The sequence below is a fragment of the Choloepus didactylus genome, chromosome 7, assembly GCF_015220235.1.
Source record: "Choloepus didactylus isolate mChoDid1 chromosome 7, mChoDid1.pri, whole genome shotgun sequence".
In the NCBI taxonomy this organism is placed as follows: Eukaryota; Metazoa; Chordata; class Mammalia; order Pilosa; family Megalonychidae; genus Choloepus; species Choloepus didactylus.
This window is the reverse complement of record NC_051313.1, coordinates 128,494,257-128,509,334: the sequence shown is the minus strand read 5'-3', so window position 1 is coordinate 128,509,334 and position 15,078 is coordinate 128,494,257. Positions and strand designations below refer to the sequence as shown.

At 38.5% G+C, this 15,078-nt stretch overlaps 1 protein-coding gene across 1 annotated transcript in view; it reads right to left on the bottom strand.

The window, feature by feature from the left end:
* The window catches only part of RIPOR2 (RHO family interacting cell polarization regulator 2), a 98,153-nt gene that overhangs the window by 53,985 nt on the left and 29,090 nt on the right, over window positions 1-15,078 (bottom strand). Inside the window, 7 exon segments of the mRNA XM_037842533.1 lie at window positions 542-605; window positions 4,961-5,110; window positions 8,297-8,350; window positions 9,516-9,539; window positions 11,049-11,127; window positions 11,853-12,008; window positions 13,381-13,507. Of these exon segments, the coding sequence (XP_037698461.1) occupies window positions 542-605; window positions 4,961-5,110; window positions 8,297-8,350; window positions 9,516-9,539; window positions 11,049-11,127; window positions 11,853-12,008; window positions 13,381-13,481 (628 nt within the window). The 5' untranslated portion in view covers window positions 13,482-13,507.

The window sequence follows — 15,078 nt, the reverse complement described above, 5'->3', positions numbered from 1 at the left end:
TGAATGAAACAACTATAAAAAGCATTTTTGAGACAACTGGGGAAAGTTGATAATGGAATGGGTTAATAACAAAGACATCTTTGTTTGATGTGATAATATGATAGTAACTGGCATTGTGGTTACGTAAGAAATGCACCTATTCTTTAAGAAATGCATACTGAAGTAAACAAGGGTAGAGTGACCTATCTGGGCTTTATTTTAAACTATATCATGGAAGGAAAAAAAAAAAACAGATGAAGCAAAAGTGGCAAAATCCTGCTAATCATTAAATCTAGGTGAAGAGTTTATGAAGGTCCATTGTAATGTTCTCTGTATTTTTGTGGATGTTTGAAATTTTGTCATAGTAAACATTTTTTGAAAGTGTGAAGGCAAGTTTCAGGATGAGAAGGTTCTGGAGCATCCATAAATTAACGTAAGTGGGGAGAGTTGAGAGTGGGTGGTCCAGGGTCTTTGCAAGGAAAAATAAAAAGTGTGTGCTCCCAAACTTCGAGGAGCTCTGCAGAGATAGCTCCTTACTCTCTCTGAGCAGGAAAAAGAATACCTTTCATCTTGATCGAGAACTCTCCCAGCAGATTCTCTAGCTCCGCTTCAATGGTGCACATATTCTGAGAAGAGGACAGGAGAAAGGGATTAGAGCTAGCTTCCTCTTACACAATAGCTCAAAACACAGCACGTTGCACAAACAACAGAGCAAGTATTTACCTGTCTGCAATGAGTTACACTGCACTGCCTGTATTATTTTTCTTCATAGCAGTTTTATTAAGATATATTCACATACCATACAACCCATCCAAAGTGTACAATCATTGGCTTTTAGTATATTCACAGTTGTGCATTCATCACCACAAATCAATTTTAGAACATTTTCATTATTTACTTCAAAAAGAAAAACCTCATATCCTTTAGCAGTCACTCTCAAGTCCCTCTATCCTTCCCCATCTCTATAAAACCACTAATCTATTTCTATCTCTACAGATTTATTTATATTTACATTTAATATAAATGGAATCATACAGTATGTAGTACTTTGTGTTTTGTTTCTTTCACTTAGCATAATGTCTTTCAAAAATTATTATTATTATTTAATCAGAGAAGTTTTAGGTTTACAGAAAGTCATGTAAAAACTACACTGTTCCCATATACACCCCTGTTGTTGACACTTTGCATTAGTGTGGTACCTTTGTTACAACTGATGAAAGAATATTAAAATAGTACCATTAACTATGTCCATAGTTTACATTAGTTATATATTTTTCCCATATACTATCCTATTATTTAGCATCTTATTTTAGTGTTACACATTTGTTATAATTCATGAAAGAATATTCTTATACTTGTACTATTAACCCAGTTCATCATCTGCAACAGGTTCACTGTTAGACAGTCTCATATTTTATCTTCTAACTTTCATTCTAGTAACATACATGACCCAAACTTCCCTTTTCAAGCACATTCACATTCATAATTCAGTGCTGTCAATTACACTCACAATAATGTGCCACCATCACCACTATCCATTTCCAAACCTTTACAATCAACCTAAATACAAATTCTGTACAAATCAAATGTCAGCTCCCCATTCTCTACCCTGATCTGTAAAGTATTCTTGACAAAATGTTCAATCGGAGTCCAGGCAAGCCTCTTTTTCACCATACAGGAAATGTAGGGCATAGAAGAACAAGTTAAATTAGATTGCAAGCTAGTGGTTCTACAAATACAGAATGTAGGATAATCTATAAGAACTGGTCTGGATGTTACAAAAATTGAATATTATGAAAAAAATTCTACATAAAAGAGAGGAAAGAGATATAACAACCAAATTCAATGCATTAAACTCTTTTGCATCCCGATTTGGAAAATGATCCAATACATTAAAACAGCTACAAAAGACATTATTGGGCCAAATGGGGGAACTTTGATAATTCTATACAACTATTGTTAATTTTCTTAGTTGTGATCATGGTATGTGATTATGCAGGAGATCAACATGTTATATAGGCTACAATTAAGAGATCCTTGCTAAAACATTTAGGGGTGAAATGTCATGGTTGCTACTACTTATGTCACAAGGCTTAGGAAAAAAAGTATGTTTATATGAAAATAGAGACGGAAAGCAAATATGGGGAAATGTTACCAACTGGTGAATCTAGCTAAAAATATATGGTGTTCATTGTACTATTGTTTCAACTTCTCTACAGGTCTAACATTTTTCTAATAAAAATTGGGGACAAAAGTGCCCAGGAACTAAATTCTGCTTTGGGTGATAAGGTAGAGTTCCTGCTGCAATGCCACAGCACTCCAGAAATGCTTCCTGGGTTTGCAGAGTGTCCTTTCCTTACCCAAAGGATGAGGGCACAGTAAAGGCAGAAGGAGCTGACACTATTCATGCATGTGGTTGGAAACATAACTACCCCCACCCTGCTTCCTCAATATATGAGGAACTAACCAGAGGAATCGGAGTTAGAAATCAAAAGGAAAATTGCTGTGGCCAGGGACTGTCCCCTTCTGCTGCTTGTCAGCATAAGCTTTTGATGCCATCTCTGCTATCCTAAGCAGCTGTCCCCACTCCAGTCCCCATGGTGGCATCTGCACACTTCTCCCTAAGACACCAGCCTCTATCAAGGCTGTGTTCTTGAAGGTAGTGGCTCCAACTTAAACTTGGCCAACTCAGAGAGCACTAGCAGGTATTGCTTGCCATTTGAATTTTGTTTGCCGAGGACTTCAGGATTGATTCCTAAGGCTAGATGTTCTGATTCCTATTTGCATCTTTGTTCTGCTCCAAATGATCACTCTCTTGAATTGGCACTTTGGTGGAATGCAAACAGAGCGACACTACCTCATTCCTTGTAAACTCTCAGTATCTTAAATAGCTTAGTAAAGCTGGGGTAAACCTCATGAAATTTGAGCTCTGTGCAGCTTGAAAACTTTCAAAATACAGTCCTGGTATTGGAGACCAATTTTCTTCAATTGGTGTGATACCATTGGATGTCTCTGGGAAGGAACACATTACAGTTTCCAAAATATCAACTATGTTATTACACGTATTAGGATTGCTATCAGTGTCTTTGAAAAACTTTGGGGGAGGGGCAGATAATTTAACAGTTAGGGACACCCAGGTTCAGAATTATTTTCTGTCTCACCCATGCAGCCATTGATGAATAATGTGGCACCTGCCAAAGCATGAGAGACATCTTGCCCTAAACCTTCTCAGTGAAATAATCCTGGCTTTCACTGTGAAGAAACAAAACCACCTGATGTCCAGTGAAGTATGAAGCTACAAAGTCCTGGACTTCATTCCTCTGTAAGGCAGCCTTTTCTCTTGCCGAATTTGCCCTCTACCTCTTTGAGTCCGTGAGCAAAGTCATGATGCTATGCCCTAATACTTGACTCAGGGCAGCTATTTCTGAAAAGACCCATAAATGTTCTAGGGCAGACAGCTCCTAAAAGCTTCTGGCCAGTTATCTGCTGGTGTACTCTGGCCAACCTTTATAACTGGAAACTGCTCTTTTTACTTCAGAGTCATGTAGAAATGAGGTCTCATGAATTAGAGTTTCTTCAAAGCCAGGGATTGTTAACTTGGGGGCCCATAAACTTGGATGCGGGAAAAAAATCACGTCTTTATTTTCTTTAACCTCTAACTGAAATTTAACATCTCCTTACATCAGGAACACAGAAAATAAGCCACAGCTGCATTAGCAGTTCCTGTGACATTGTCATCAATAAAAATATATATTTCATGTCACATTATTTGTTGCAGATACCTTGAAAAGTCATTTATACTGTTTACTATTTTGAAGTGTCAGTAGTTAGTAGATCCATTGCTAGATCTTGAAATTTGATGTGTTAATGTTCTTTATTAACCTCACAAATTTGATTTTAAAAATATTTGGTAGCTGTATTGACAATTTTGAAACAACTAGATTTCAACATAATTTGTTTCCTCTGAATTCCCAAGTATTTTATTTTATGCATCTAAAAAACATTATTCTGAAAAGGAGAACTTAAAAAGTCTTGTTTTAGGTCTTGAAAAAAGACCAAATTGGCTCAGACAAAAGGAGACACTGGACTGTATATACGAAGCGATCCTGCTGCAGGTCGCCCAAGAAGTGCCCGTAGTCCCAGGGGCTGAGACTAATGCTCAGCTCTGGGACTTGTCTGCCAGACCCTCACCAGGCCCATGACTTCATTCATGAAATCTGATCTCTGAACCAAGACTCATGGGATAGTGAGAAGTGCTGCTTTAATAATTCAGTCATTTCATCAAAGACATTGGTATTAGGTGACCCCAGGGGGAGTCACACTTCTGTCATGGCTCATTATTGTGTCTCCTTTAAGGGGGAAGGGATCTTTCTCACAATAAAAAGTAGGGGACTGATGCCCACTCTGATGTCCAGAGCAGTCATTCTAAGCTCAGGTCTGTTCAACTTTCAAGGGTAAAGCTAGGTTGTACATTAAGGAGAATCTGGAAGTGTGTTTATACGGCAAAAGTCAGGGCAAAGGGACCTATTTTATTTCTTCATTTGCTGAATTTTCCAACCAACATTTTCAATCTTCTTGTGCAGAGATGAAGCACAAAAAGGCAGAACAGAGCATATAAAGAAGGATAAGATTTGATCGGTGAATGCCTCTGCAGAGCCTAAAAGCTCATTGGGGTAAAATAAGCAACATGTTACAAGGCACCAGGAAACAGTGCCAAGGAGTGATTTATAGGAATTCATAAAGGCACATGCTCTGGAGTATAGTGAGAGCCCTGAACAAAAATACCACTAACCCAACCCAATGATAGTCATTAAAAAAATTTCAATGATAGGCTCAAAAAGTGCAAGAGAGGCAAACAGTGAAATGTATGGCTTTAAAGAGTGGAATGAGGGTGTGGGTTGCCATTGGCCTTGTTCTTGGCAGTCACCAACAATTCAGATCAGGCTAGGTGGAGTGAGCTGCTCAACAGGTTAGCACTTACCTCTGTGTACTCTTTATAGCTCCTGTTGATCTCTGACAGGCTCTCTCGAGCAGCTTTGCTGGCAGGGGAATTTGTGAAGGCTTGCTTCATTTTGTGGGCGCCATCTTGGAGCCGTCTTTGGATACAATAAGCTTCATAGAGTTCATCTACCTGTCAGAACCAAAACAGGAAACACCAGGGATATAAATACTTGTCATGCTTGAAAGAAGTTCCAAAGGCCCCTGATACGCACTAAGGTACTTTATGTTTCTGACCTCAACAAGGAGAATCTTGTAGAGGTGTCATCCCTTTAGACAGAGACTGATCAACTTTATTTGAGCCACTATGATCCATTTTCTATTTCAAAACAGATTTTACCGTGGTCCTTCTTTTCAAAGTACACAAAATGAAATTGTACTTAACACTGGTGGACTGTGTGAGACAAACACTGTATAATGAAGACAGGAGCCTTCTATATATGGAATAAATACTGAAAGAGTTTGTCCAGTTTCACACCAAGGTGAAAACTTTGTAGGATACTAGGCTGTTATCACTTTATTTTAAGAGGTATTATCATAAGGTGATATTCACACATCCAGAGTCAGCATTTTTTTTTTAAAGAAACTGATGCTATTTATTGAAAACAATTTTTGTAAAGTCTTGGCTCAGCAATAAAGAGGGAAAATGAGGTTACGTTATTCTTAAAATTAGGGTGAAGCACAATGGTCAAAACTTAAACTGAACATGTAAGAGAGCTGTGAATTTTTTGTATGTAAATTATACCATAATTAAAAGAAATAAATTTAAGTGATGAAAATGAACTTTTTATTGCTTTTCCTCTACATGTATGCTTCTAATAACACCTACATATATGCTGGATGCATATTTGAAATAAAAATAATATACCCTTAACAAATGGGTAAATAGCCCCCACAACAAAAAACTGTCTCAAAATATCAATAGTGCTGAGGTTGAGAAAAGCTAAAGTTATTCCTGATGATTTTTAAACTCTATGGTCTTCTACTGTCTTCAGTTATCAATACTAAGCAAAATATAATTACTATAAGAATTTTGGGGCATATAAAAGAGGACATCATCAGGGATTAGCAGAAACAGACAAAACCTATTACTTCTGGAAGGCGGTTACCTACATAAAACTACTTGAATTTTCGTTTCAGTACAAACTTTGTTACCTCAAAATGGAAACTTAAGCTGCAGATACAGAAGAAGATGGAGAATAATAGACTGGATTTTAGAGTTCAAGATTTCCCTCTTGTTCTGAAGGCAAACTTTTAGCTGTTCACAAAAAAGCACTACTACTACCTGTTAGAGTAGTATAATTTTCCATACTTTCACAGAAAGTATGCAGAAATTTCTTAATTATGCTTAGTCTAGAACGTGAGCTTTAAGAGACTCGAAAATTATTCTTAGTTAAATGATTCTTTGGTGCTATTTATAGTTCATTAGTTCCTTCAACTTGACTGAGAGAATTCCCAAACTCTGAAAAGAATAGTCTCTAGTCTTTGGGATCAATGGATTCGTCTCTCATTAAGAGGCAGTTTTAAGATTTAATGAGTGGCATATCTGCTGATAAACTATTCTTGTTGGTCATTGGCATAAAAGATGGGTCTTATCCTTTAAAACTAAGCTAAGACTTACCTGGTGAGCCTGTTAAAAGTTGAATACCCAGGCTCAGCTTTGAGATGCTGATTTAGTTGATTGGGGCTGGGTTAGGAATTTGAAATTATTAATTGCAGTCCATTCTGATGTGGGAGGTCCCCACAAAACTTTTAGAAACCCTAGTGCCAATACCTCTTCCAGTGCAAGCCAGGCTGTTTCACCCATGTGGTGTCTGAAGAAATTGCACCTGCAACCCTTTCCCCACTCCTGGGAAACTCGGACTTCTCTGAGATTGTCATTCTCAACAAGGAAGCCATGTTCACTGGACCATAGATATAGCCCTAATGGCTTAGTCTATTATCTTGCCTTTAAAGAAAAGTTTACCATTTTCATTCAAATATAAATCTATCCTAGCCAGATAAAGTTAAACTTCAGGATAGACAAAGAATACTTACATACATGATCAGGGCAGAAACCTGATCCATTTGTAGGCAAACACCTGTTTTACCCACTGTCAGCAGTGGCTCTCATCAAACAAACTGATCAATTGATTGACTCATTCAATCAAATATTATTTATTAGGCATCCTAAATAAGGTTCTGTAAGTAAAATACCACTGACCTTTAAAAATCTTTAGGTTTGTTACATCTAACATGGATACAAGATGAATAAATACATCTCTACGAAATAATGATTTTTTTCTTTCTCTGTTTTTCAAACTAAACAGAATAATTTTTCAAAGCTTGCCTGCCACACAAATGTCTTTCATTGTTTTATTTATTGAGTTTAGAGGAAATAAGAGCAATTCCAGATTGGCCCAGGTAGTAAATACCTTTCAAAGCAGGAAATACGAAGGCAGTAACATATACATATGTATACATTCATAGGATGATCTAGCTTGAATAAATTCACCTCCTGCCCCTCATTTCACTGAGTGGAAAGCAGAGGTCCACACAGATTGTATTACCCAGTGAGTAGAAGAACGGGGACAAGAACCTAAGTCTCCCCTTTTGGAAGAGAGGCTAAAGAGTTATGGATGGGAACTGTGTGATAGAAACAGGAAATGCAAACCATGTGATTTAGCTGCCACCAAAGGGAAATCTCTTCTAGGTTGCACCAATAACTCCTGATAAGTGTCCAGAAAAAGGGGGTGAAAGCACCGCTTGTTGGCTGGTGGGATCCTCTGTGAACCATTTATATAGCTCAGGTTGGAGCATATCCAGGGGAGCAACTGGGTTGGAAAGGCCCTTGCAAACCATGCCATATGAGGAAGTATGGAAGGAACCAAAACATGAGAAGGATTTAGGGGGGCACATGGCAACTGCTTTAAATTCTTGAGAGACTTTCATGAGGAAGTTTATGTTGTACCAAGTTGGACGTCAGACCAGGGTAAAGTTAGGAAGCAAGAAGTTGTTTTTAGGGTCAGTTTGGTTCAATCTTATGATTAACCACATTATACTGAGACAGTAAACCCTCTGCTAAGAACAGCGCAGGCTACATAGGAAATATTTAATAAATGTTTGGTGAACTAAAGAACAATCAATGGTTCCAGATTATCAGGATTCCATTCTTAATTTTCCTCCATTTCTACTGCCTATTGGAGGACTTAATTGCTTATTTCTTAGGTGCCAATTAGATAAGAAATTCTTTGTGGACTAGAAGCTAAGCTCAACTTAACAGAGTATTGATCAGTAACAGAACTGAAAAAGAGGCAAAGACAACAGGACCTTCAATTACCTTACTAATGTGAAACTCCAGGCGTCTCATGTATCTTTCAATGGTTTTAATTTGCTGGAATTAAAAGAAGAAGTTTGAAAAAGTGCAGCCATTTACAGTTTAATAAATCAAGGCTTGTGAGGACATTTTAAAAAATTTTCTTATATTCAAAAGTATCAGAAAGTGCTAAATATCTCCCCTTTCCTCCTACCTTTGTTGCTATTTTAGATAACATCTACTATCAATTGGGAAGTGTTTTTTAAAAATATTGAATAAATATCCTGAGATATGAACTTGAGTGAGTTGCTGGAATTTTTGTATTAACAAAATTAACAAAATTGTTTAACACCAAGGGAGGCTAATCAACTGGAATTTACTGGATTCCTGGTAGGACAGTATCATGTTGGAGTATTCTAAAAAAGTTCCATGTAACATTTTTTCAGTTCTAAGATGGACTTTTTTCCCCTTCACCTTTTGATGTTTCTGAAATTGGGGTGCATTTTACAATTGCTACTTTAAGCCAGGTGTCAGACAGCTGCCTGGGCATGCCCAAAGATAATCATAGCTGCTTATATGTCTATAATCTCTTCATTTGAGTTATACGTATTGTCGGTATTACATGAGTTCAATTTAATTGCCCTCTAAAATGTGTTCAAAACGATTATGCTATGATTCAGCACTGAAAGAAAAAGTTTTTGTGTACACAGAAAGGCATGGAAATGGAGCAACATTATGTATAATTAAAACAAAAATTCAGGTCTAAACAGGCCTAAAAGTTTTGTCAATAAATATAAAATACAAATTCTAAGTGAAAATCAAGAATTGTGTCAAGAGTTCAACAGGAATCATTTTTTTCCCCTTAGGTATGCATAAAATAATGGTGCATTTTTCAATCAAAGAGGTCTTCGATTTGATGAAATATGGTAATTAATATTTAGAGAGAACCCTGGTAAGGATCTCCCAACCCTTGGGAAGTTGCTAAACTTACTAAATCACTGAGAAACCCTACAACCAGGTGGCATTTTTATGGAAGTGGCCTTGAACATTTTATTGACTCTGTAGGTCACAGTACTTCATCATCCTCATTAGACAAAAAGCTGAATTTTTCCAGGATTAGAAAAATCATCATTTCCCTAGGATCTTACTATCTTAAAGAGGATCTGAAAAGCATCTGTCACTGACTTCTACTCAAGAATGCAGAACTTTCTCGGTGGTACCTCAACACAGAACGAAAACTTACCTTGTCTAGGTCATACAGGACACCCTAAAAAGAAAGGAATATCTAGATTAAAACATATCTTCCTCCAGATCATGACTGATATTACTAGAGGGATTTAGCCTGCATTTCTGCACTATCTGTGAAATAACGATTAGCCCTGCAAGTTTGGCTGAATTCTTTGACCTATGTTTTACGAGTAAACATCTGTCTTATTTTAAACACCAATAAAAGTATTTTTAAGAACCAATATTGATTTGTACTTTGGGTTCCAGAATTCTTTCCTGTCTTCTCTGCTCCTTGGTGGGACTCTAAGTTTCTCACTTGCTTTGAGCTCTCTTCTCTTCCATGCTGAACGGCATGTAAATTCATGGTCACTTAAAAAACATTTTTTTAAAAATAAATGGTGTTAACATAAAATATAGTAGTAATGTATTTATTAAAAATATCTTAGCTTCCTGTTTAAACATGTAAAATTGGTATTGAAGAAGAGCACTTGAGGGTAGTGTTTTTCTACCCAGGTCGTTTGCAGTGTGCTCACAGTTTCATAGTGGAGTCCACGTGTGAACAGAGATGCTGCTCATGGGGAAAGCTGAGGACCCAGGGGGACCTCTCAAGCAACACCGTCCCCACATCCCCCAATGGGAGAGCAGGTAGGAAACACGAGGGTCTGGATTCACAGGAGCCCCAGCATGGTTCACCATTGTTCTAAGGAGGGACATTCGCTGCCCGAGGATGCTCGAGGGCAGTGAACAGCTCTCAGGTCCCCCCACAAGGAGGTCCACGGAGATTGAGGCAATGCATTCTTAGAATATAGAGTCCATTAACCTTATCCCTTGGAAAAAGGTGAGAACATATATTTTAGCACATCTTCTAAAAATGAAAAAGATAGCTATGAGTGTATAGGTGTACCTCCTAGGTATAGGCAGGCTTTTCTTGGGCTTTTGGATGCCTTTGAATATTCAGGTGTAACTTCATTTAGAACTGAGTAAAATCACTTAAAATAGTGAATATGTTAGAAATACCTCTTCAACCAGGCACATCTTCACATTAGAAGAGAGAGACTGTGCAGGCACCTGAGCAATACAATATGCAATTGATCTGGCCCAAGGACGCCTAGCCCAGCTTCTCATATCACTACTCCCTGAGCCTCCTTTTCCTCCCTAATTTCACTGACCCATCACATTTACTAAAATTTGGAGATTAGGCAAAAGTTCTCGGTTCCAAATTCTGTATGTCAATATGCTAGGAAAACCTCGACTTTTCATTTTCTTATAATTATTTTTGGGAGGCCGAGGGAGTTCTTTAAAAATGAATTTTTCCTGATTATAAAGTTGATCTGCATAAATGTGCTTAGAAAATCCTGAAAAATATTAAGAGGAAAATAAAGTATTAAGATTTAACCTCCTTTTTCCTACTAAAACACACATCAGGATGCAGACAGTACTCTATCCCTTGGATCTCTTAAATGTCCCTCCCCATCCCCATTATATAAAAGAAGATAGCCGGAAAAAGAACACTGTGCTAACAACATCCCGATGACTGGATGATACTTACAAGGCGAGAGTTTCTTCTCATATCTTTTAACTGAGCTGTCAACTTGTCCAACTCCGTCTGGTGAACCTCCAGATATTCACTATAAAGATAAGATGGGACAGAATTTTGAACTCTTTGACCATCAAGTGGCAATTTGTGCTGACTGCTGATCTTCTTCTGAAAAGGGGTTAAGAATCTGAGCTTTGCTTGGTGAGAGGGCAGAATTAGGGAGGGAGAGGGCTATCTCTGTATCTTCCCATCCTCTCAACATTTTGAAAGCTCTAGTGGTTGCATCTGTTACCATCCAGTGGTCAAAAAGAACTCCTGTGAATCTGAGAGTCCAAAAAAGAGAAACCAACCGGGAGGGAAGGGGCAAGACACCTATAGAGTCAGCCCTCAGTGCGGCTCACCGAGTTCTGTCTAGTTAAATACAACGCGGACTCTGGATGTCTCCCACACGCCAGGGAAGTTTTATTCTGGGCACACAATCCCTATAACATACTTAGGAAGGTCTCAGAATCCTCTTCACAGCCTCTAAAATGGATATGCCTGTCCACCATCATTAAGTAAAATTTTATACCTTCCAGAGTTAAACATAAATGCATTATTTGTTCACGTCTCCTTCCATCTTGTGGATAGGATGTGGAAGGCCAACATATTTCAAATCTTTGGAACTCATTTAAGGCTTCTCTAATCATGGTGAAGGAATAAACCTATCTACAACAGAAACAGATGTTTTAAAATTTATCTCATAAGACTAGCTTTTCTCTAAACCCCCTGGGCATTTTAGAGGTTTCAGTGCACTGTTGGGTTCAATGTTCTTACTCAAGTCCATTTTTCAAGGCCCTGTAGACCTCTTCTACCCTTTGTGGCTGAGGCTCTTTGGGAGGGTTGTTGTTTTTGTGCCCCAAGTTGTGCATTTTCTTCAGTTTGGCCTGAGGCTTCTTGAGAGCGGTGGAATTTTCAATGAAGGAGTTACACCTACGGAAAGAAAAGAAGATATTGTGAGTCTTGGGAATCCAAAAAGACACCTTTTTAGACACCTTGTGTTTGATCAGTGTCCTTTAGGGAAGATGATGTTCCCTTGTATATTAACAGATCTGAGCCATCCTGTATTTAGTTTCTTGGTATTAGATTTGTGTTAACTGCTGATATCTGAAAGCTTTGCCGGGCAGCACTACCCAGAGTCAAAGGTCGGCTTTAGGTGATGTGCAGAGTGAAAATATACAGACCCACTAGAACCTCATAAGATGCTGAAGACAAAAGCTTCCAGGTTGGAAATAATAAACAGGTAGTAAGATATAATCCAACTACAAAATACAAGTGCTACACAGTATCAGTCAGGTACAAGCATCTGTAAATATGACAAGGATGTGAATGAATACATTTTTTTTACAAAGGACTACAAGCACGACAAATGACTAATTTTATATAGCATTAAAGTAAAAAGCACATGTAGTTGGACTGACAGCTTTTTTTTGTATTTGTTTTTTAAAGCTTGACTTATGGAGCAAATTAGCAAATTATATTTAGGTATAATTTATAAATAAATATTCAACATCACTGTTAGTGGCACAAATACAGCCTGCAATGGCAAGATGGATACTTGACAAATCCAAAGTTCTGATCAGATTAGGAGACTAAGAGGTCAGACCACTCACTGACCCAGCTATCAGTGGGAAAGCGGAGACACGCTGAGTCTCCAAGGTGCCTGTCAGGCACCTCCCAGGTTAGTTACCAGTTATTCTCCTCTCCCATTACTGTATGTACCCAGTGAGACAATAGAGGTAAAAGTGCATGAGGCCCCTCTAACTAGGAGATCTTTATCACAGCAGAAAATATGAAGACAAGCTTCATTACAGGTTACCTACTTCACTATCTGCACTTACTTTCTTGAGTTCCCTTGAGTCCTGTGTTAGAGGAGAGGAGATTCCAGGGAAACCAGAAGACTAACTTTCCCAGCCCCGTGACTGAATGACATCTGCTCCCTGGAGCCAATCTGCAGAGGCCTAGTCTATACCCACTGCATAACTGCATACCAGACATAGTCCTGAAAATCTGAATGCAATGTAAAATATGGGGTGGCTATACACATATAGCACTAGCTTATCCTAAATCCTTAGCAAATCTTCTTTGTAGGAAGAATCCTACTAGAAAAGAAACTGAGACATTTAATATTTTATGCATTACATCTTTTCAATGAAAAAGAGATTAAAACAACATGTTAGTGCACACATGTGTATGTATGTTTGTGTGTACTCCTGAGTTTGCACCACACATTAGACCCTCTTCAGAACATCAAAGCTCGCTTCCTTCTCAAGCTGCTTCCCCAGGAGAACTATACACTACTTGCCTGGATCGCCTCTCTTGGAGGCCGCTGAATCCTGCGAAGGACTGACTTCTAATGATCCCATTGGGCCCTCCAGGAGAGAAGGACTGGGATCCTACCAACATGATTTCTGGGAGGCGAGTTGGAGGTCCTGTAAGACAGAGGAAAAATGATGGCAAGTGAAAGGCAGGCTCAGGCAGAAAATACACTACGCTTGTCAACAGTGATGAAAAGGGAAAGACTGACACAAGGTGAAATGAGTCATGGGGCCATTAGATATTTGTAAGATTTCTTTCCTATGACATATGGTTTTAAAAAAAATTTTTTATCATAATTTTTTATTGTAGAATATAACACACATACATAGAAGTGACAACTGTCCAAGTGCAATTTAACAAGTAGTTAGAGAGCAAAGTTCAAAGAATTTTATGGGTTACAGTTCCACGACATAAACTTTTTAAGGCAAAGTGTTCAGCTCTCAGGGGAATAAAAGATACCCACCTACCAAGGCACAAATAGATATAAATTATACAAAAATATCAAGCACTTCAGCTTTCCTTCAGATATTCATTTTGACAAGGTTCATCCATACCTTCAAAAATAAGAAGACCTTGTGATGTCTACCTCCACCCAAAAATAAGAAACAAGAGAAACAAAAACACAAATAGGCCAAGTCAAAGTTTCATTTAGGTCCTGCATTAAATTCAAAACAATAGTTAGGTCTTAGGGTAGAATTCTACACTTACAAGTCATAAGGCTAAAAACACTAGGTTTCTTTGGAGATAACCTTACTTAAACTTGTTCTCCCATTTCCTATCCTTAAGTATATTTTGAAAGACAAGATTGTGCCACCTATTGTGGCAGTGCAAAATAAGAAGAGTCAAGGGAGTGCTCAAACAAGAAGTGATAATCTAGGTTATGATAAGAACACAAGAGAAGAGGGAAGAAAAGAGGAAAACACAGCAGAAAGCAAACAACCCTCACTTCAGTTGCTGGCTGTCTTTTATGAAGACTTGCCACAACTGACCAAGATGCATTGTCAAAACACGACTTCAGCTGGACTGAAGCTCGAGGTTAATTCCCCAAAAGACTGCCCTAGAACTGTTAGGTAACTTTATTCCCTTTGGATCAGAAAGAGGTCGACGGCACAGACCATTGTCTTACTACATTACCTCAGTCCAGAAAAGGGGACCGGCTAGCAGGAGAATGGTGAGGCAGCTACTGTCCAGGTGAAAGACTTGCAAAGTGGGCAAACACCAAATTGGTGTAATTGAATAACTTCAACAAGTGCCCTTTAAAGACCCTACAAGAAAGAAAAGCTAAAACAACAGCAGCAGCAGCAGCAGCAGCAGAACTTTCTAGTAATCCATCCAGATGTAATGGGACAGCCAATTTCACCAGGGTCCCCTTAGAGCTATAGTAGCAGCCCAGCGAAGGAACGAGGTTTGTTTGGGTTGCTCCCCCAGGGAGAGAAGGGCAAACAGCCCCCTCCCCCAGGGGACTGCAGGTTTTAAAATCCCCTCCCACCCTCCCTCTCCAGGAGAAAGAAGCTCTGGGATTTGTATGCATTCTTGCAGGGTACAGGTGCTGACTCACTTTGCAACAAGCCTTCGTATTAGGCTTGCTCTTTGATCTGCGTGGGACATAAATTCCAGTCCAGCTGAACACCAGGAGGTTATGTTTTGGAACATTTTCTAGAATTTTAAAGCAACATTATTAAAG